Source organism: Pinus tabuliformis, chromosome 6 (assembly GCF_031772625.1).
Source record: "Pinus tabuliformis cultivar Carrire ecotype Pingquan chromosome 6, CPIR1, whole genome shotgun sequence".
In the NCBI taxonomy this organism is placed as follows: domain Eukaryota; kingdom Viridiplantae; phylum Streptophyta; class Pinopsida; order Pinales; family Pinaceae; genus Pinus; species Pinus tabuliformis.
This window is the reverse complement of record NC_142292.1, coordinates 2,020,629,506-2,020,653,607: the sequence shown is the minus strand read 5'-3', so window position 1 is coordinate 2,020,653,607 and position 24,102 is coordinate 2,020,629,506. Positions and strand designations below refer to the sequence as shown.

The 24,102-nt window shown below is 38.5% G+C and overlaps 1 protein-coding gene across 1 annotated transcript in view; it reads right to left on the bottom strand.

Annotated features, from left to right (window-relative positions):
• Window positions 1-19,693: 19,693 nt before the first annotated feature.
• CDPMEK (4-(cytidine 5'-phospho)-2-C-methyl-D-erithritol kinase) overlaps window positions 19,694-24,102 on the bottom strand; it is a 69,987-nt gene continuing 65,578 nt past the window's right edge. Inside the window, exons 10-11 of the mRNA XM_089432372.1 lie at window positions 23,434-23,519; window positions 19,694-20,014 (exon numbers count right to left, since the gene is read on the bottom strand). Of these exons, the coding sequence (XP_089288498.1) occupies window positions 19,899-20,014; window positions 23,434-23,519 (202 nt within the window). The 3' untranslated portion in view covers window positions 19,694-19,898. The remainder of the gene's footprint in view (window positions 20,015-23,433; window positions 23,520-24,102) is intronic.

Below are 24,102 nucleotides of genomic sequence, written 5' to 3'. Positions count from 1 at the left end.
TGACTAAGGATCTTATGTCTTGGTCTTGGAGTGGCAAATAGGTCAAGGGTCTTGGTCTTGGTATTCGTCAATTGGAATCTCCATAGGAATAAGAATTTGTTTGATTTTTCCTCTCAAAGAGTGAGAGGTTTTGGCGCATACTGATAGCATATATTTTGTGTCTCTTGTCTCTTTATGGTTTATGCATTGGTAGTTGTTTAATGAAGAAGAACACTAATAACCTAAGTAAAAGAATATCATAATCTAAAGAAGTAAAAATAACTCACAAGCAGTTTCTAATAGAAGAGAAATCACATAATTACTAAGCCCTAGATTTCTCAACACTTCTAACAATTTACCAATGCTTCATCATAATCATTGACTGGTATTTAACCAACCATCTTGAGTTTAGGGATTTCTTCTAAAATTGGCACTACGATCTAACCACCTTCTTTGATTTGGCTCGAGGTATTTTCTGCAGGATGATTGGAAATAACTAGAATTTCCTCATTACCTTATACTAAAATGTTTGGGGTAATTTCAAATGATATGATAACACTTATTCCTTGAAGCTTCTTTGGTTGGATTCCACTTAGTAAGCTATCAACCTGTTTCAAAAGTTCATCTTGAACTTCATCCTATGATTCTTCTCCCACAATATTTGTCTTCACTCTTTTTCCACTTGGTTTTTCTTTGAAGGCCATTTCTATTAATTCCTTTTTTCTAGCATATTCCTCAATCACATTATGTAAAGAATCCATTTGCTTAGCTCCACTTGAAATAGGACTAACTTCTAACACATTGCATTTTAACTCTGTGGCTCCATAAATGGTTGCAAATTGACTGATATCATTTTTGTTAGTTAGATCATTGTTACACAGTAATTTGTCACTGCCTTCCTGTCAGTCACCCTGCTGTGCAAAGAATTCATAATCACTAAGCTCCTGCTTTCTGAACTGGCCCAAAAACCCTTTTTTCCAAATTTTTGTTCACCAGCGCGTCTGTTCCTAAAATATCCGCGATGATTGGCACCCTGTAGTGTATCCGGTGCGCTGCCAGCGCGGAAGAACATCACTTTTCCGCGCTGGTCGCAAGCGCGCCTTTTCCGTGTACTTCCGCGCTGACATGACTGTCCCAGTTATTGAGACGCGGCGACAGTGCGACAATTTCCCACTAATCCGCGCTGATCCAGTTTGGGCGAATTTGTTCAAACAACCAGCCTTCCAGATCACTCCAGGCTTGGTTGTTAGCTTTGTGAATGTCGACTCCCTTCTATGGCATGTCTGTTCGACCTTTTCCAACAACTTCCCTTGAAGATAAGCTCATCCTTCCACCCTTTTTGGAGACTCCTTCTCCTATATAAACTCTCACCATTACCATGAGCAGCTAGTTAGACATAGCTTGGAATAGCTTGGATTGTATAGAGCTTGTAGGGCTCAGATTGCTGCTACTATAGGTTTGGTGTGCTAGGTGTGGAAGTGATTGATTGCTTAGGGAAGGTTGTTTTGTGTTGCTTGTCATGTGAGAGAGAGTTGTTTTGTCTTGGGAGAATCATGCTCAAAGGTGAATGCTTGAGATACATGCTGACTGGCCCCTCCTGAGAAGGTTACCGACGTCAGAACATTTGGTTGTACTCTTCTCTATTCTGATTAATAATAGATGACTGCTATTATTGTTCCATTCTCATTTGTCTATGCTATGGTTAAATGTGAATTACATCTTTTCTGACCGATGTATAGTTGCTTTTACTAGATTTCACGCTTGTGTTTGTTTCCTCTTCGTGTGTGCAGGTATCTATTCGCGGAGATCGCGGAGGATTGTGATCAGCCGAAGTGAAGGAGCGAAGGCAGCATCTCTTCGTCAAACGACAGCGCAGGAATCCAAGTAGGTGCTCTTTACCTCTTGTTTAATCGTAATTAGGAACATGCATGGCAGCATTGTGTGATTGTTGCTAGACCCCTGCTGGGCTAGTAGGGATCGCCTCTATCCGTAGAGGGGATTTACCTCTCCAACAATCATCAATTGACTTTACCTACATATTGACATTGTTGCTTCCATCTACAATTGAGTATTGATTAACCTACACGCCAATAGCAAGGTCATTAAAATGTTGATAGATGGAAGACCAAGACTTTTTCTCAATTCATAAATAATGTGATGTGAATCATATTTCCATGAAAATGTCTTTTGCAACTCTAAGGATGAGAGATTTTCTTCTAAAATGACGAGCATTTCTACTCTTAATAATAAGAGAGAGAATCTCAAATGGAAGGGTGAGAATTGCCTTTTTAGTTTTGGGAAGGAAATGTTCCTCCTCTACAATGAACCTCTATCTAGCCACTTCCCAAGCAAAAATGTAAGTGGAAATGAAAGATGATAGATAGAGGAGTTCCTCTTCATATCCATAGAAACTTATTATAGTGTGATTTTTATACAAATACCAATCCCATATCCAAATTTCTTTGCTTAAATGTAGATCTTTTTTTGTATTTATTTGGCAATCTAGGAGGAATCTAATTTGTTGCCAGGGTGTAAATGTTAGCTAAGAAGAAATTTACAAAACCAATATAATCTCCTCCAAGGTAAAAAAAAAAATAGGTGCCCATTTTGTGACAATGTTTTCTTTACCATCGAGACCATGTATATTTACTTCTAATCCATTATCAATAATAATAATAAAAACTTAGGATGACTGAATAAAGATCATATGCATTAGATAAGTCAAATATTTAAACAAATAAAAAGTGGTGATAGTGGTTAGCTACAAACGAATCGCATTTGTGATATAATTTGGATAAGCAAAAGTTATACTCTTAGGTTTTTGACATTATTTTTGGAATGCATGCTAGCGTTAATTCATCCATCTCATTGTCATCCTTAGATGTCAAATAACTACTAAGAGATATACCATGTGTTGGACTTCAAATTTTTAGAAGATCAGTGTTTAATTGGAAAATTCATTTTCAAAGAATTTGTAGGATTGGCCAGAAGACTCTGCAAGACCTCTACTTTTTTATTGTTATGCCATGTTAAGAAATCTTGACTAAATTGTTCTTCATTTATAATCTGAGTAGATTTAGGTATCCCTAACATTTTAGCCACAACCTCAGAAGATATTTGTACTAGTCTAGAACCATCTAGAGACATTAAGCACCTAGTATTTGGGTTATAAAGCATGGATAAATATGAAATGAGGTCGGAATCTTGGTATATTGTGTATAAAGCAACATGGAGTAGCCTGGACTTCAAAAACAAACTTTATTTGATTCTTGGTTGGAATTCAAAGATAATTTTACCTCTAAGGAGACCTACATTGAGATTCATGACTTGGGTATCACGAATCCTAGCCATGGAATCAACCAAAATGTCATCTAGTTTACCAGGGGCAAACTTTTAGGTCCCAAAATTTTTCTTCAACTAAAGAAAAATGTGCAACTAAGGGTTAAAATGTGATTTATTTCCCACTGATATATTTTGTGATCCATTGATTTAGTGTCTCGATAAAAAATACTTTTTTAATCAATTAGGATTAAAACCATTGTCGCTTCTACAATATAGAGAAAAATTAATGGATTTTTAATTTTATTTTCTTTAAAATCTGAGGATAAAAATAGATCAAAAAAATTTGTAAGCATTTTCCCTTTGGTTGTTTTTAAACTTAGCTATCAATTAATTTTGTTTAATGTTATCATAGGAGATTTTAAATAAATATTACTATCGTAAATTTCATCAAATGTTACAACATACTACAACACTTAGCTTTTGGGTGGTCAATTTTTCTCAATGAACTTTAACAAGCCTCCTGCTCTTAACGATGCAATATATGTATATCCATTTAAATCAATCACAAGTCCATATATACGATTCAAATATACATCTCTTAGATAGGGACACACTCTCTCTCTCTCTCTCTCTCTATATATATATAAACCCCAAAGTCCTGCTAGCTATTATAACAACAACAAAATAATTCATAAGTCAGTATTTCATATCTTTCATCAATGGATTTGTATTACCTCATTCTTTAGTCATTGATTCCATAGCTTGGTTGAATATTTTGAATTTGATATTAATACTTCGAATGAAAAAGTGTAGAAGGTAATCAAACTTGTATGGTATTAGTGTAGTGTCCCTTAATTTGCATTGGGTATGTTTTGTGAAAATTCCTAGACTCGAAGGAACCCCTACTGCAACAAATATGAATATACTTCACCCACCTGATTTTTAAATTACATTCATCAAGTTCTTCTTTTGAATACTTAAGCAAATTACCTCCGCAACCTACACTAATTTAAATATTTGATGTCATGAAACAGAAAATAGAGCAAAGAACAAAATACATAGGACACACTTATTTTTGGACACAATAGTCCCCGAAAAAACCCAATGCAAGAAAACCGGTGCAACGGTTCTGAGGGTTTATTATTATGCAGGAGAAATATCTGAATACAAATATAGGATGCTCATCTACCAATCCTTTACAGAGAAAAACACTGGCGGAAAATTTGAGTGAGTTTTACATCACTTCACTCGGCAGAATTCTGGTTGATCCGGCACAAGACTAGCTAATCCCGGCTATTTCTACGTTGGATCTATGTCAACCCTGTGTCACCTTCAATGCTCTCTGCGTCAGCTCTCCCGGCTGTTCTGGCAGTTCTAGATTCTGCATGACAAGCAATTTTTTCTCCATCATCTCTCCTGGCTATTGCATTGCCTCTCCACAAGCTCTCTTTGCCTCTCTATTCTGTATTTTCCAGAAAATCCTTTCGGATTCTCTATGCCCCTCAGTAGTAAGATCTCCCTAATCGATTTTCCTCCTGAGAACTTCTCACCTCAAAAAATCGATTTCCTCAATCTCTCTGTGTGTTTTCCAAATGAACCCCAGCCTCCATTTTATACTTTTCTTGTTGAGTCTTCAACGACCAAGATTAAGTCTCTAATCAACGACTAAGATTAAAACATGACTTGATCCACCTTCTAAATCATTCTCACCCATATTTTGATTAATACCCATTAATATTTTCCCTGAGTTTAGACTTAGGAACCCCATTAAAAATATTAATTATTTTAATAAAATACAATCCCAGTGGAATTTCACCAAACAATTTATGGGTTCTTTAGAACTCATGTGCCTTAGCCTCTCCACCAATTTTCAAGACTAGAGAAATTATGATGCTACCAAAAACTAACACTCTCTCTTAGCAAGGAAAGTGCTCTAGCAACAATGTCCACTTGTACGCTGCTATGTCTCTGAAGCATCCCCTTTCTGCATTGTTTTTGCCACCGACATTGTATTGATGTTGCTACTGTACTGCTGCTCATGACACTGCCACTGCCACTGTTGCATCTATACTACAGCTCCCTCTCAAACGTTGCATTTGTTATGCTGCTAACACTGCATCTATATTGAAACTCAGTTGTTGAGAGAAGCCACTGAAAAACATCCAAAATTAGTTGAACTTAACTGTGTTCAACATAATACAATGAATGTTGGAATCTGACTACTACTGATTCTAACCCCCTGAATCTTCTGCACTATTGTTGACTCCTGCACTGTTGTCAACCTTGCTCTGTGTTGAGCAATCTCTAGTCCCTAGCTACTACATTTTTCCTCCAAACAATCCATTGCATCATCTGACACTGAGTCCATCTCGCTACTGCTGAAACTTGAGCTCACGTAGCAAGGAGTTGATCCAAGAGGTGGACTCCTCAAGGATCATGCCCACATGTAGTCATCTCGACTACAACTCAATATCATCCCATCTCCCACTTGGAGATGGGTGGGCACTAATGGCAAACTCATCCTTGTCAATCTTTGCTAAAGCAGCCTTAGGATCATGTTTCTCATCCTTATCCCTTTTCTTCAAAGGATACTGGGATGCGTAGTGGCCCAACTTGCCACAAATGAAACATTTCACCTTCAAAATGTCCTTTCACTATAGCTTTTGTTGTCCCTTTGATGCTAGAGTTGCGTTCTCCTCCTCCTCCTTCGTCTTTGTGCCACTCCCACCGCTGCCACTGAGATTGACCTTCACTAGGTCCCTCCTTAACTCCTCATGTTGAAGGCTCGCCCACATCTCCTCCCATGAAGGTAGTTTTTCTCTGCCCAATATTCTTTGGACGAAAACTTGCCATTCATCTGAGACCCCATTCAAGGCTATCCTCACCATCGTGGTTGGCTAAGGAGTGGACCCCACTACAGCAAGTTGGTCTCTAGTGTCCTAAAGACGTTGAAGATAGAGGTTCACCCCTTCTCCTTTCTGCATTAAAGTCCGCTACAACTTATACGCCAAATACATCTTCCGTTGTTTGGAAGAGCCTTCATATAGAGAAGACAAGGCTTCCCACGTCTCCCGGGATGTATCCTTACCTTGCAAGTGTGAGACCACATGATCTCGAACTCCATCGAGAATGAGCCTCTTTGTCTACCCCTGGCCGGCCTTGTACTTCTTCTTTTGATCGTTGTCAGCATGAATAGCTACAACATTATTGATGTAGGCCTCGAGATCGTATTCTTCCAGAACAACTAAGAGTCTAGTCATCCATATGACATAGTTGGAAGCACCTTCCAACATGTCCTCATCTGCGAGCCCATGCAATGCCATCTCATCCAACTGTCGAACTTACTCCTTGTTAAGTTTAGGTATGTTCTATGCTTAGAGAAAATTATTTCAATTTTCATAGTTAGCTCAATATCTTTTCCAGATTAGCAATCGCATCAGCATTAAAGTAAATTGCAGATAGAACATAAACATAAATCACAGAAGACAAGCCAAGACAAGAGGACACAAGATGTGGCACTAGCCAGGGACAAACCCCAATGTGGGGAAACCCTTGATCAATTCTTCTTATATGTTCTTCAATAGTTCAGTAGAGAGAGAGAGAGAGTACATTTACGATAGAAGTCAACACTTTGACTTATCTAGATAAGAGCATAGATCATCTCTAAGAAGATGATACATAAGATTAGTTGAAGACAAGTTGTTTCCACTGATTCTCGTCATCATGTTGCACCCATTCACTAAGTTTCTCTTGTCACGGAAATGCAATCAGTCATGGTTGTACCCATCACGATGCACTATGCTGCACCACTCACAGTTGTACCCATACATGATGATGTACACACTACCTCCACCATGTTGTTGTACATACTGCCTCCACCATGCTGCCATCATTACAGTGGTACCTATACATGTTGTACATACTGCCTCCACTATGAAACAGTTGTACCTATACATGTTGTTGTACATACTGCTTCCACTGCAATAGTTGTACCTAAACATGTTGTACATATTGCTTCCACTGCAACAGTTGTACCTATATATGTTGTTGTACATACTACTTCCACTGCAACAGTTGTACCTATACATGATATTGTACATACTACTTCCACTTTTACAGTGGTACCTATACATGTTGTACATATTACTTATGTCCCATAATATGTCCAACATATCATACCCAAACATGGCCCTGCTATCACCTACAGCGACAGCAGCTAGGTGACCTTTCAGGACAACAACCAACTGTAGTATTGATCCTAAACTAGGATCCAACACCCCTACAAAACACTGTTGAACTGATGTTTGCGTCTGCGTTTGTGATAGCCTTGGTTAGGGCACGTGCTGCAGCCCTAAACACTTATGATAGTCCACAAACCAACCCTCAAAGGTTTGCAGCATTCCTAGTGAAGCCTCCTCTTTGTCCACGCTGCCTTCCAAGGGGCTAGTCCACCTTAACAGCACTCTACTTAGCTCTTTCTGTGTGCCAAGGCATGGGGCCTAGCATTGTCATGAGACAATCCCTACGTATGCCCAAACACACCTTCTGTAGCATTTTGTCCCTCTAGCTCTTTGGCCTTCACTACCCAGTAACTCGGCCCTTGAACAACAACTCGGACTTGTCTTGATAGCCCTCAAACAGTCCTAGGACAGTTCGCAAATCAACCCAGCAAATTGTCCTTTTCTTGATCCTCTCTTCCTGCGGCTAGGGCATCTTCATACCACCCTTAGGTAGGGCAGCGTAGGGCTTCCTCTAGCTGCAGATTAGGGCATTCCCTTTGCTGCGGATTAAGGCCTTCCCTTTTCTGCGGATTAGGGCTCCCTTTAGCTGCAGATTAGGGCCTCTTAGATCTGCGACCAGATCTCCTACAAGTCTGCAGCTAGGGCTCTCCTAGATGACCCTTCTTTGGGTTGCGTAGAAGGCATCTCCTCTAGACCTCCTCTTCCACCAAAAACCCAAAACAAGTGGAGAGTGAGATCACAAGAGATGAGTGTTAAATGACTTGAAGTCCTCCTTTATTTATACTAAAACGTTGAGCACAAGTGAGGTTTATTTGGTTGTTGGCCGACCTTGACGAATTGTCCCATAACACTAATAAATTCATATCTCCATGAATACTTATTGGAATCGGATGTTCTTTAGATCAATCCTACACCTCCCAATGAGAGGGATCCAAGAAAAATATCAGCTGCCATAAATAAGATGATCCACATGGAGTTTGGACCTAGTTTCCAATTTTAACACTCCCTCTCAACTAGGGAGAACTCCATCCGCTGATCCATATGTCTGATTGTACTATCTTTTCCATCAGTGCCCTGCACTGCTCTACTCTGTTGAGCTCTGCTCAATTCTTCTCTGCTCTGCTGAACCATGTAGAAGAAGAATTGATCGAGAATGTCTCATACCATTCTGTACTGACCCGAAGTCAGTTTCATCTTACTGACCCGAAGTTAGTTTTATGGATCACAAATCAATATCACAAGAGAGTGTCTCAAACCACTCATACTGATCCCATATTAGTTTCGTTGATCCCAGATCAATGGAGGTCATCCTAGCATAGGGAGTACGGTAGATACAAGGATCCGTCCATCGATAGTACTACTATGCTCCCTAACCCCATTTCCATGTTCATTGATCAGATGAGAGGTACTTCCCATGAGTGCCAGACTGCATGGGTAGGATGCCTCGACAGGAGAACTAATCATCCTATCCATAGGAGAAGGAATCATCATGTCCATTGGTCGCCACAAGAGAACTAATCATCCTGGCTCACAGTCACCACGGAATAACTAATCATCCTGGCCCATAGGAGAACTAATCATCCTATTCCATAGTTTCCACGGGAGAACTAATCATCCCGACCCACAGGAGAACTGATCATCCTATTCCATAGTCGCCACGAGGTATCACAGGGAAAGGTTGAACCTGTCACCCTATACATAGCGCACCACCAGGGGAGGGTGAGTCGCCCTGTGGTCGTATGTCACTCCAGTAAGTACCCCAAGCCCCCCAGAGCTCCCAGATCTCAATGCATGCAACATGTAGGACCCTTATACGAAGGTCTCTCAACAACTCCAAGTCATTCGGGAAAATCATAGATTTGACCTTTCCCAGGGCTTTCACAAAGTGTTTGCGACCTGTACATCAGTGTCAATGCGATGGGGCCTCCTCGCTCATCGACTTACCATATGCCAAATAAGGTAGTATATGATGTCTATCTGTTGGAGAAATCATCGAATACGAGATTCCTCAATAATCGAATCCCCCCTGGTTGTCATAAAGAATCACAGTGGTATTCAACATGTGTACAAACAGCTCACTGATGAGCTTCCACAACCAGGCAGCTTCACACAAGATCATACTCGTCGCTATGTATTCGGTCTCGGCAGTGCTTATAGCAACAGACTTCTGCTTCTTACTCATCCATGATATCGAAACAGAATCCAGAGAGAACCAACACTGAGAAGTGCTCTAGCGATCCTCCACACTTCCTGCCCAATCAGCATTCGAATAATCATGTAGCTTCATATTTCGGCAATGTATCTCAATCCATGAGAGATTGTGCCATGAAGATATCTCAAAAGATTCTTGGCACCAATCTAGTGAGGCTCAACCAAACATGAGCTCACCATGCTAACTGCAAAGCATATATACGAACAGAAGTTCACCAAGAACATCAATGCAGATGAGTTTATGAAACTCAGAGGCATTTCCCAAATCTGGCCCGGCATCACCACCAAATAACTTCTGAAAGTTAAGATCCTTGAGGTAGTCACAGGCTTGCAGTTTACCATTCCATATCTAGAATCCAACTCCCTCTTACTTCTGCAAGTGAGAGGGTCTGCACCTGTCAAAAATAGGTTGTTTCTCAGAAGGCGCTGGTATGAGAGGTCTATCATCCACAACCTTTAAACGTTTGGATCGGCTTCACTTTTAGTGAATCTCAACTTCATCATACAATTATCAATCCTCTCATATTAGGCCCGGGGTGTTTTACTTCAAACCATAGAGGGCTTTCTTCCACCTGTATACATGACATTCCCAATCATGAATCTCAAACCCCTCAGGTTGTTCCAAATTTGCTACACGAGGGGAATGGTCCTCTTGTAAGATTTTCCTTCGGTACATCTCAGACATGTACCTTCATGCTCTTCTTGAATTCAGGTATCCGAGTCACCATCTGACTCACATCGGTTAGGGCCTCATAAAGTAGATCTCAAGTGTTATATATGAGATATGTCATGATCCCCAGTGGACCATCCTGCAACTTAACACAAATTGCCAACCCTAAACCCATGAGCAAAAGCATCTTTGAAATTTTCATTTTCAAACACATACCTTTGCATTGATGAATGCCACCCTGTAACCTTTGACTTCTATTGCCGAAATGGACACCAGGTTCTTCTTGTGATCAGGTACATACAAGAGATTTTGTAAATGAATCGAGTTACCCTCATTCAATTGAGGGGTAACATTCCCTTCACCCTTTTCGGGATAGGTGGAATTCGCTCCAAGTATAATCCCACAATTGTTTCCATCTCTACCAAATTAGAGAGAGCACCCTTCTATCTGATGAAGTGCCTTGAAACACTATAATCGATAAGCCAGATTCCCAAAGAATCTGAAGGAGAGGGCCAATACAAGATATCGCTTCTTTATCTTATCATAAACAACATTTGATTCTTCATACTTGGGGTTCCTTGCTTTCTTTGAAGAGTCAGTCGTTTCCTTGATGACCTGAATTACCTGTCATTCCTCTGCCCATTGAAGATGTCTCTGGAATGATTGTTATCATCATCAAGTGATGTGTCCCTGGAATGATTGTTATCATCATCAAGTGATGTGTCCCTGCCATTCGGACACTCCTTCGCATAATGGCGGAACTAGTTATCTGCCTTTCCTTCCACCCTCCGATCCGGTCTTCCCAATGAAGTGATCTTTAGGTAGGCCATATTCTACTGCACCATTTTGATAATATTCTCTGCTTCAATTTCACCCTCGGTGAATTTGGAAAGGGATGAGGAACCCATTGATCATTTGTCCTTTCCTAACTGTCTTCGGTGATTTCTCTTCCACTCTTGCTTGGGGATTGTCTTCACCTCAGCGCTGAAACCATGTTAAGTTTAGGTATGTTCTATGCTTAGAGCAATTTATTTCAATTTTCATAGTTAGCTCAATATCTTTCCCAGATTAGCAATCACATCAGCATTAAAGTAAATTACAGATAGAACATAAACATAAATCGCAGAAGACAAGTCAGGACAAGAGGACATAAGATGTGGCGCTAGCCAGGGACAAACCCCAATGTGGGAAAACCCTTGATCAATTCTTCTTATATGTTCTTCAATAGTTCAGCAAAGAGAGAGAGAGAGATAGTACATTTACAATAGAAGTCAACACTTTGACTTATCTAGATAAGAGCATAGATCATCTCTAAGAAGATGATACATGAGATCAGTTGAAGACAAGCTGCTTCAAATGATTCTCCGTTGTGTTGCATCTCGTCATCGTTTGCACCCATTCACTGAGCTGCTCTTGTCACGGAAATGCAACCAGTCATGGTTGTACCCATCATGGTGCACTATGTTGCACCACTCACAGTGGTACCCATACATGCTACTGTACATACTGCCTCCACCATGTTGTTGTACATATTGCCTCCACTATGTTGCAATCATTACAGTTGTACCTATACATGTTGATGTACACATTGCTTCCACTGCAACAGTTATACCTATACACGATGTTGTACATACTACATTTGTCCCATAATATGTACAGCATATCATACCCAAACATGGCCCTAATGTCACCTACAGCAACAGTGGCTAGGTGACCTTTCAGTACAAAAACCAATTGTAGTATTGATCCTAAACTAGGATCCAACACCCCTGCAAAACATTGTTGCACTGATGTTTGCTTCTGCGTTTGTGATAGCCTTGGTTAGGGCACGTGCTGCAGCCCTAAACCCTTATGACAGTCCACAAACCAACCCTCAAAGGTTTGCAGCATTCCTAGTGAAGCCTCCTCTTTGTCCACGCTGCCTTTTGAGGGGCTAGTCCACCTTAACAACCCTCTACTCAGCTCTTTCTGTGTGCTAAGGCATGCAACCTAGCACTGTCATGAGACAATGCCTACGCATGCCCAAACACATCTTCTTCTTCAGCATTTTGTCCCTCTAGCTCTTTGGCCTTCACTACCCAGCGACTTGGCCCTTGAACAACAACTCGGACTTGTCTTGATAGCCCTCAAACAATCCTAGGACAGTCTGCAAATCAACCCAGCAAACTATCCTCTTCTTGATCCTCTCTTGTTGCGGCTAGGGCATCTTCATACCACCCTTAGGTAGGGCAGCGTAGGGCTTCCTCTAGCTGCAGATTAGGGCCTTCCCTTTGCTGCGGATTAGGGCTCTTCTAGCTGCAGATTAGGGCCTCTAAGATTTGCAACCAGATCTCTTACAAGTATGCGGCTAGGGCTCTCCTAGATGACCCTTCTTTGGGCTGCGTAGAAGGCATCTCCTCTAGACCTCCTTTTCCACCAAAAACCCAAAACAAGTGGAGAGTGAGATCACAAGAGATAAGTGTTAAATGACTTGAAGTCCTCCCTTTTTATACTAAAATGTTGAGCACAAGTGGGGTTTATTTGGTCGTTGGCTGACCTTGACGAATTGTCCCATAACACTAATAAATTCATATCTCTAGAATACTTATCGGAATCGGATGATCTTTAGATCAATCCTACACTTCTCGATGGGAAGGATCCAAGAAAAATATCAGCTGCCATAAATAAGATGACCCACATGGAGTTTGGCCCTAGTTGCCAATTTTAACACTCCTCTAGTCACTGCTCAGTTGCTCAGCAAGTGAGAAATTCGAACTTTTTGGCAGAAAGTTCTCCGATGAAAAAATTCCCCTTCTAAGTGTCTTCGTTCCTTTCTAGTGAATTTCTGCCCAGACAGAAACTGCGCCCTTCAAGCACTGCATTGAGGCTCTGTGTCACTCATTCTTCCTCAGCAAACTCACGAACTGGAAATCGTACCTCTCTGTCGTCTCACTCAGAGAGAGATTTCCTCGGATCTGTTTCCCGGCAAGGACTGCAGAGTCCCTTCAAGGGGATTCGAATTGTTGTCAAATGCAGCTTTCGGCCTCACTGTTCAACACTAGATCTACTCTTCCTGTTTCAAAATCAACGGTCTGATACCATGTGAAAATTCCTAGACTCGAAGGAACCCCTATTGCAGCAAATTTGAATCTACTTCACCTACTTGATTTATAAATTACATCCATCAAGTTATTCTTCTAAACATTGAAGCAAATTACTTTCACGGCCTACACTCATTTAAATATTTGATGTCATGAAACAGAAAACAGAGCAAAGAACAAAATACATAGAACACACTTATTTTTTGACAGAATAGTCCCAGGAAAAACCCAATGCAGGAAAACCGGTGCAGCAATTCTGAGGGTTGACTATTATGCAGGATAAATATCCGAATATAAATCTAGGATGCTCATCTAGCAATCATTTACAAAGAAAAACACTAGCGTAAAGTCTGAGTGATTTTTACATCACTTCACCCAGCAGAATTCTGGTTGATCCGACACAAGACTAGCTAACCCCAACTATTTTTGTGTTGGCTCTGTGTCAGCGCTGTCACCTTCTCTGCTCTCAGTGTCAGCGATCCCAATTGTTCCAGCAATTCCCGGCAGTTCTAGATTCTGCGTGACAAGCAGCTTTTCTGCGTCAGCGCTCCAAGCTGTTGTGTTGCCTCTCTGCAAGCTCTCTCCGCCTCTCTGTTATGTATTTTTCGGAAAGTCTTTTTCCCGAATTCTCTCTGCCCCTCAACTGCAAGATCTCCCCAATCGATTTTTCTCCTAAGAACTTCTAACCTCAGAAAATTGATTGCCTCAATCTCTCTGTGTGTTTTCCAAATGAACCCCAAGCCTCAATTTTATACTTTTCCTATTGAATCTTCAACGACCGAGATTAAATCTTTAATCAATGGCTAAGATTAAAACATGACTTGAACTGCCTTCTAGATAATTCTCACCCATATTTTGATTAATACCCATTCATATTTTAATTTCCTTAAGTTTAGACTTAAAACCCCCATTAAAAATATTAATTATTTTAATAAAATATACTCTGGGTGGAATTTCACCAAACGATTTATGCGTTCTTTAGAACTCATGTATTTTAGCCTCTCCACCAATTTTCAAGGCTAGAGCACTTACGATGCTACCAAAAACTAACATGTTTGCCATGTTATCACCATTTTACAGCGAATAAAAGTCCAATGGGGTAACTCCAGTTGAGCCCGACCCAATATTTGTGTTGGCACTCTATTTCTTGAAGAATTACAAAATCAACTTTTCTCTGAAGAATACTCAAGCTTATCTTTATGGTGACTTATCATTTGATGCCTCAAATAAATTCAAAATACTAGATTGTGTAATTAAATGAATGAATATATTAACCTTATAATTGTGGGGAGTTGGTGAAAAATGAAATTTGATATGTTTAAGGTGGCTCGCAAAGACGCGCAGAACACTTGTGTACATCAAAGCACCCTCTAAGGAAAGGAAACTAACATGTGAAATGGAAATGTACAACGATATAATTCAAGCAACACAAATATACAAGAACACATTTTCATATCAAGCGTTGAATGAGAACATTCGAAAGTAATGTAATTTAAATTCATTTAGTAAATGTATGTTCATCAAATCAAAACATGAGATTATTTCAGGGGACCATCGATGTTACACTAATAAAAGTGAAACTAGTAAAGCGATACAAGCTACCTCCGATTATAATTGATGATGCTGTCAAAGAGCATTCCTCAAATTAATTAATTGGCAAGCGAACATGTGAAATGCAAGCCATACAATGTAGAGTACTTTTGTGTACTAACAAAAGCTTGATTGAAAGTTCCGCTGAAGATTCCATCACGAAGAAAATGCAGCTTTTAAAGTCAGCCAAGCCAATGATGACTTTTGTCATGTTTTATCTATAATTCATATCCCAAGAGAAGAATTAGAATAGGGAAGGCTATCATGTTATTAGTCAACAACGAAGTTGACTAATCATAGAGATTGAAAGGTCTAAAGGCACTGAAAAATCATGGAAAGTTGAATCACTTCCACTTCCCAATTTTGCTTCATATAAATGTGTGAACAAGAACCAAAACTAAAGCTCTCACTTTTTGCAAGCAAATTTTGTTTAACTCATATCAAAGCATTGTTAGCTATATGAATTAATAAAGCCAAATTTGTTTATAAATGCAAGCTATTTGTATGACACCTTTGGTTTTACCGTATGTGTCATTGAAGTATTTCTTTGTTCGGACATCCAACTTTATAATTTCTGCTAACCAAGTTTTAAAACAATGATAAAAAAAAAAAAATGTGTACAATGATTTTGATATCTTATTCGCATTTGATTTTATATGCACGAAAGTACTTTTGGATTTACCTAGTAGTGTTTCAATCCATGTTTACTTCGAACTTGCCCCTAGTTCTAGGATACTTTCGCATTTCATTTTCTGCAATTTAAAATGGAAAACTACATAAAATGAAAAACCCTTAATATGAATCTTGCAGTCAATGCTGCAAACGGGGGGATCCACCAATAAGGGTGGGAATCACATTTGGAGATATTATTCCAACAACCCTACGTGCATTGGTGGAGGTCAAAAACCCACATCAAGTACATTTTAAGGGCCAAAATTTACATCTCAAACTTGTGTTTCACCAACTCAAAAAGAATTCAAAAATTTATTAGTAGCCAAAAACTTCTCAAATTTTTTTTCAACATTGTATATTGTCCCCTTTGTTTTATGTAAACCCAAGGATGCCCAGGTTTCGATCCGCCATATCTAGCAATTATTAAGCTTTAAGGTTATGGCCTATTACAGTTTGAACTCCGTGATTCCTTCCAATCCAACCAAAATTCCTTCCGCGGTCAATTGAAATAAAGATTTACTAATAAAAGTGTACGCATTCCATAGAGGGAATTAATTTTATTTTAATTTTTTACCAAAATGTAAATCTGTTTTTGCACTGATAAAGAAAAGGCTATTTAAAAAAAAACAAAACGTTTTAACAGGTATGTTCTCTTTAACCCTCAAAATGAGGTTCAAGCATGGCTTCTAAATTTGATCATTGACTAGGTTGCAAAATTTAAACAAAGAGGTCATTCTTGGAATAAGGATAATGGCAGATATGCCTAAGCATAGCCGGCAATGTTCATAAGAGAGCAGATGTTAATATTGTCTATAACAAGCTTCAAACTCCAAAATTCTGTAATTACTAGAAAAGAATCCCATCTCGACAGCCTGTTCACTGACAAGTATAACACCCACATTCAAACTAATAGTTAGTGGTGTACGTAACTCCTGAATATCAACGGCCAAATCAACGGGCAATTGGGACATTTGAGTGATGAATAGGATGGTGGAAGCCACTTGATTAGATTATCTCTGAAAGTTGAAACATAAATCCCAATGCCCTGATAAGACTCGGGAAATACTTCCAGCGATAACTCTCGCCTGGCATATATCCCATGCACCTTCTTCAGTCTTCCTGCTTCTAAAAATAGCCATAAGGTAGAGGACCTCATGTGTTCTAGTTTTGCCTTTAATTTAAATCTAAACAATTTTGCATTGAATTACTTTTTCAATGACTACCGAATCACCCTCTGAATTCCAACTTGACGCAGGAGCATTAGAGTTTCCAAGTCATAAGGCTTTTTTGAGACAAAGCAGGTTTCAACATGAAAAAGGAATTTTACTTCCTTATTGTAAATAATTTTAGTTTCTAAAACAATTATGGATAGAGATACAATAGAGTAGATAAGATTTTAGGGTGAGAATCTTCCTTTTGAGGCATGAGAGATTTAGGGAATAAATTATGGTAGATTTAGGGAAAAAATCTTGGAGTGATTTTAGGCTTTCATAAAAAGTTGTTTTCTTCTAAAACAAATGTTATTTATTATTGTAAGCCTACAGGCATGAAGAGGATGGCCAAATGAATGTATAATCAAGCCAAACATGTACATATGAATTTGGTTTCAGAATGGAATTTTTACATGCTTATGGATTGTGTAGTATCTCTGCATATATGTTAATGAATGTCTTTATATGATTGTAATAGTTAACTGGCTGAGTAATCAAATTTCTGTAGAGTTCTTGGTATTCTTAAGATTGCAGGTTCGTGGAAGTGAACATAGCAGGAAAATTCAAATTTTCCTGCATCAAGTGGTATCAAAGCAGGAGATCTAGAGACAACAAAAGACTTTTGCACAATAGTATGGAGAAAAATTTGAACGAGATTAAGACAATGACAGGTAAATTGATTTTGAGTTTTTTATAATTTGTGGATATTGATGATAGGTAGTAGTGATTGAGGAGGATGTGGTGAGAATTCTAACAGCTAACGTAGTTGTGATGGAGGAAAAAGAGTGACTGCAGAAACCTGAAGAGCAAGGAGTGCTCGAAATGGGTTCCAGAGGGCCAAGAAAGGCCAACAGTCCAAGCTTAGAGGAGATAACTTGGTGAGGCATGTGTAGCAGGAACGAGACCTGATACCGTAAAGGTTATTTGTAGTTCATAGTGGGTAGTAGAAAGCTCACAGAGGAAGAGGAGAAGATGAAGATGACTATGGATAGTCATTTGAAGAATTCAGAGGGAAGCCACAAAGATGCCAAAGCAATTGGCATAAGGAAAATGAGTGATGAAGAATACGAGAGGGAACTCGTTGAGATAAAAGCACAATTGAATGTGCTTACAAAGTTGCTACAACAGAATGAGAAGAACCAAAGTTATGGGTGGAACCTGAGGAAAAGGGTCAAGTGTCCTGTTGAAAGATTATGGGCTAAGAAGCAGAGACAGAAGCTAAAACACAGATTGAAGGAAGAACCCAAAGCTACCGAGTGTGAGGAAGCAGTTCATAGGGGCAAACCTAAGCAAGGAGAAATCCTTGAAGAGGATGGTGACAAGGTTGATGGAGATTTGATGTTTGAGACATCAAATGAGGCTACAAAGCCTTACATTTTTCTGATGATTCATTTATGGTTGCAAGTGTTATTGTAGATGATGGACAATCTTTTGAAATTGTCATGAAAAAAGAGGAAGATAGAGGAGAACATAGTTCAAATTTTGTTCTCAGCACAGAGGAGGAGCAATACTTGAATGGGATGCTCATAAGGAATGATGAGCCAAAGGCAGAGACAACTTTCAGTCTTCACATTGATTGTGTGCATGTAGGTGCGGCAGAAGTGATTATCAGTTTTCAAACTGATGCAAGTGGAACAGAAACCAAGGGTGAACAACTTGCAAAAGTTGTTGTGAATGAGGATGCAACAAAGTCAAAGGAGAAGAGTTTGTTGGCAGCATGGAGATAGAGCTCGATCAGCAGATTGAAGTGAGACAGAGAGTTCAGAGAGAAACTTTACAAGCGTGGAATGAGGGTGAAAATATGCTTGGATGGTTGTATATTTTGTTTGTTTTCTTGGCTAGAAAATTTTCACTTGAAATGGTGAGCAGAAGCATGATGAAGACAAATTTCTTGCAATTAGAAAAGCAAGAGTGGAATTATGGTGGAATTCGAGAACTAGGTGCAACAATACAGCAGCATGACAAAGCCAATCAAAAGCAGAAAAACTATGTATGGGATCCAGGAGGACATTAGCAACAACTCATGGTCAGGAGACCATGAAATTTTTCTACTGTGGGAGTCTGATGCCGGAGCATTAGAGTTTCCAAGTCATCAAGCTTTTTTGAGACAAAGTGGGTTTCAACATGGAAAAGGAATTTTATTTCCTTATTGTAAATAATTTTAATTTCTAAAACAATTATGTATAGAGATATAATAGAGTCGATAAGATTTTAGGGTAAGAATCTTGAAATCTTCCTTTCGAGGCCTGAGAGATTTAGGGAATAAATAATGGTAGATTTAGAGAAAAAATCTTGGAGTGATTTTAGGCTTTCATAAGTTTTCTTATAAAACAAATGTTATTTATTATTGTAAACCTACGGGCATGAAGAGGATAGCCAAATGAATGTATAATCAGGCCAAACATGTACATATGAATTTGGTTTCAGAATGGAATTTTTACATGCTTATGGATTGTGCAGTATCTCTGGATAAATGTTAATGAATGTATTTATATCATTGTAATAGTTAACAGATTTCTGGCTGAGTAATCAGATTTCTCTAGAGTTCTTGGTATTCTTAAGAATGCAGATTCGTGGAAGTGAACATAGCAGGAAAAGTCAAATTTTCCTGCATTACAAGTTTGCATTTCTTGCATTTTATGAACCTGAGAGTAATGTTTGCAGTTTGAACCAAAAAACATTTTCACATCTATGTATCAAAAGCAGTGGTGTGTCTAATTTAGATGCAAAACTGCCCTTTATAGATGTACAGTTGCGTAACAAACTTGTTTGGATTACCAACACAAATAAGATTAATTGACCTCAAAATAATAATGTTCTACATATTAGATTGTTCAAGTCAACCGGCATTACTTGCTGGTGCTTAATTTTACAACAGCATGGCCAACCCCCAAACATGATAAAAATTTTACAAAAAATGCCGTTATTCCACGTATGTCTTCCATACTACCTTTCATAAATATCACCTGAAAGCACCCTGAACAGCTTCTGTACTATTTCTTTCTCCGCCACTTGTTACACCAACAGAATCAGGTGCTTGATACCATTCATTATCTTTTCGAGTAAGAAAATATGCATCTGCATCAAGCAAAGAATAGAGATCAAATGCATATTCAACAATGCCCCTCATTTGCTGGCATTTCCTCTCTGAAAATCAAAGCAATTATCAAACATAAAGAAAAGAGATCTGAAATAATCTCAAATAGGTTCATTTCCCCAACAGATCCATCTGAGTATAAACACATCAGAAATAGTTAATGTATAAAGACTAAACTAAAAGGAGGAAAGAGAGACGTGACTACGTTACGGAGTTTTGGATGACAGCATTTTGTTGCTCTGTAGCAATAGTTTGGTGAGCGACTTTTAAAGGCAGCATTCCATCAGAACTATTTCTACTATATTCACGTGACATATTTGATGACATTATCAGTTGAAATATTTAACTAGTGGGCAGTTAGAAATAACAATGGTAGCACATTTTGACCTATGTCGTGGATGTACACGAGTCTCAACTTTTTTGTGTGCATCTTGCATAACACTAACAGTTCACTCTTTAGTTTCCATATGGAGCGATAAGTCCACATGACCAAATTCTTCATTTCCAGATCTGCTGATTTTGCAACAAATTCTCTACCATGAAATCAGAATGATTCGAAAAGATAAACTCAATTTGCCACATATATCACTAGGATTACCCAATCAAGTCATTCATAAACATGCCAAATGAACAAACCTTGTTACTATTGGTTTTCAAAACACGTGCAAGGGAAAACAAAATAAATTTCACAATAAATTCCTTCCTAGTTTCATGTTGCATCACAATCCACATTTATAATACAAAATTTGTTCCAAAATTGGAGAGCTGAGAATAAGGAATATCCTCCAGCCAAGAATATACCAACCCAAAATCAGTTTGCCCCCTCCTATTTGTCACTCTATACTTAACCACCCTTCTAATTTTAGGAGAGAAAGGAGATTGTTATGAATAAAAATATATATAAAATAATACAAATAATGTAAAACAATAATGACAATAGATAATGATTGATTAATAACTAGTCAATGAAAAGGTATGTCCCTAAGGACATTACCATTATTGAAGAGGTACCTGCATAGGGTATATAAGCAGGCCCTCACCCTCATTGTAATCATAACATCAATTCTTTATATAATATTCAATATATAGTTACTTGTCCTACAATGGATGTTTACGTCTTCGAAGTGTTCTGAAGATCACTGCTGCATATACGAACTTTGTTCGTTACATTGGTATCAGAGCATTCCTCTGAGTATACAAACCTTGTTTGTTGCATTTGTATCAGAGTTGTTCTATCTTCTGGCCGCTCAACCGCTGCACAGAGTCAGTCTGATCCAGTCTTTGGCCATCAACCTTCCGTCAACCTTGTTGTCGTGTAATTGAAGTGTTTTGCTCAGAGTTTGGAGTTTCTCCATTTCTCAATTTCATCATTCAAACCTTTTGCCATTTAAAAAGAAAAAAATTATCATATATAAATAATTAAAAAAGAATGCTAGCAAAAAAGTTTAAAAAAATATATATAGATTATTAAAAACAAATTATAAAAAGAAAAGAGAAGAAATAATATATAAAGAAAAGGTAAAAAAAGACCACATATATATAAGAAAAAGGAAATTATAAGAAAATAAAAAATAAAATAAAATGTCAAAAATATTTAAATAAATAAAAAATCAAAAATCAAAATAATAAATAATAAATAAAATTATATAAAAAATTAAAAAAGCAGTTATATGTATATGAAAACAGAAAAAAGCATGACCGCGACCGTCGTTTTCTGCCCAAGCCATCGACCATCGATGGAATAGCCACTTCAGCCTCTGCTAAGCTACGGAATGATGTAATATTGGAATGGAATCACTCAAATTTTGATAGTGGATTTCATTGTTTCCAAGGAAGAAGGCAAAGGCAAAAATGGAGTAAATTTTTAGGGTGTTATCAGTTGATTTTACATTATGCTTTTGAGTATTCAATACACTCTCTTTACAGGCCAGATCTGGAGCAATATTGGAGGCAGAGTTCATATGTCACCCAGAGGCCAAGTTTCCACAGTCCATTGCTAAGCAGTAATTATTGGGTCGAGTTCATTCTCCTGCATGGTGGCTGACATAGCTTGTTAACAGGGCCGAGTTGGTCATCTTTTGTGGGCCGAGCCGCCATCTATTTGTTGGCTGAGTTTGCCATCATCTTGTGGGCCGAGTTCTGCTATATTTCAGTAGGCTGAGGACAGCTTTCAAGGGAGCCACATTCAGTCATCAAGGAGACTGAGAACCTCATCCTTTGCTGGTTGAGTTCATTGTTTCCTTGGAGTTCGAGTTCTGTCCTATTTTCTGGTGGCCATGGTATATATTTGCAGAGGTTGTCATTGTTTTAAATACCAGATTTCGAGTTGCTTGCTTAAGGACATTATTTCTGGGTTGTATTCACTGTTGGGAGGCAGATTTCCAGTGTCAAAGAAGCTGAGTTTGGGACTGCTGTGTGGTGACTGAGATTTCTGAGTTTTGTATGCATCTACAGCCTAACTGTTTCACAAAAGTTGGCTGTCATTTACTTATGTATTTCTCTATCATTTTGTTGGTGCAAACTTCTATCAGTGATATGTACCATCTCTGAAATTAATACAAATTATTTACTGCTGTTTGAAGAATGTGTGTGATGTTGTTTGGTACTGCATACACATGTTCTAAATAAAATACAAGAAAAACACACCTACAGCCACACATACGCAAACTATTTGATGAAATGACTCAGTGAGGAAGCACAAGCAAACTCAGAAAATTTAAGGGAAGTTTTAAGGTACTCCAAGGGGGGTATCTTACATTAACCTTGGTTTTCAGACTTTCTATTCTCTCTGTGAGTTCCATATTACTACTGTGTATATTAAAATTTAATATGCTACTATGCCTATCAATTTATCGTAATTCTCAAATATCAGCTAGTTTCTCTAAGGATGTGACTCGTTCCTCTTCTGGTTCCCAGCAGTGGGCCACCTCTTCTAGATAGAGAGACATCTCCCAGGGAAGATCCAGCTATTCCAGCCAGTACTCTATCCAGATATTCTTTACTTCATCCTTGGACAGCAGGAGAGGTGCACATTCAGCAATGGATAATTAAGAGGATGCGGCCCCCCTCATCTTCTTCTTCCAGCAACAAGCACTCGGAGCCTTGTCCCCCACCCCCTCAAACCCTCTTCTTCATCTTTCAGCGACAGGCACTTGGAGCCTTGAGGATCTTTTCCTCTACCCTCTACCAGAGAATTGTATTTCACTTTTTGCTTTTATATGAGTGACCCTCACACTTCCACTATGTATCACCACTTACGTACTGACTAGTCTCATTGACCTACTTTTGGTTATTTCTTGGACCTTAATAAACTCACATTATCTTACTTATCTCGCAGTGAACAAGAATAGCAATAGACAATCTGCAAAAAAAAAGAGAACTAAATAATGAATGAACTCACCGGATATAAATATGTCACTGTATTCATTGTCATCATAGATGAATTTTGGAGGCTCTGGATCACCAATCCCGACAATGGTGCTACCACTGCACCAGAACCAATTAGAGTCAATATAACATCACATGTAAGAGCTTTAAATTGCAACTAACCCAACTTTTTCTTTTCCTTCCCTATAATCAAAATAACAAAAATAATGAATTCTCCCTTAGAAGCATACAGTTACAGATTTCTAAACCTGCCAACATTTTGCAAAACAGGTCCCCAGTAACAGATAGCATCCTATGTATGGTTTTTTGGCAATAACAGTTGAGTTGTACCACAACCATCAAAGTGAATGCTTCATGGACCAAATGGAGATAACAAATATGTAAATTTACTCATTAATGAAAGGTTCCCAGTAAAAAACATACTTGAAGAATCTAAATCACATCGTGTCTCTGTTAAAGACCAAGATAGTTGTCAGCTAGACAGAGAAAACAATGAGTGACTCTAACCATGCAAAATACCTTTTAAGCACTCTGACAAGCTGTACAAACATTCCATCAAAATATCCCTTTTTGCATCCTGTTTGTACCTCCTCAATTTTGAACCCATAAAATATGCCTTTTATGTTCACAAAGTTCAAGTTATAAATACTTGTTATATTTCTTTCACTTTCTTGTTTGGATT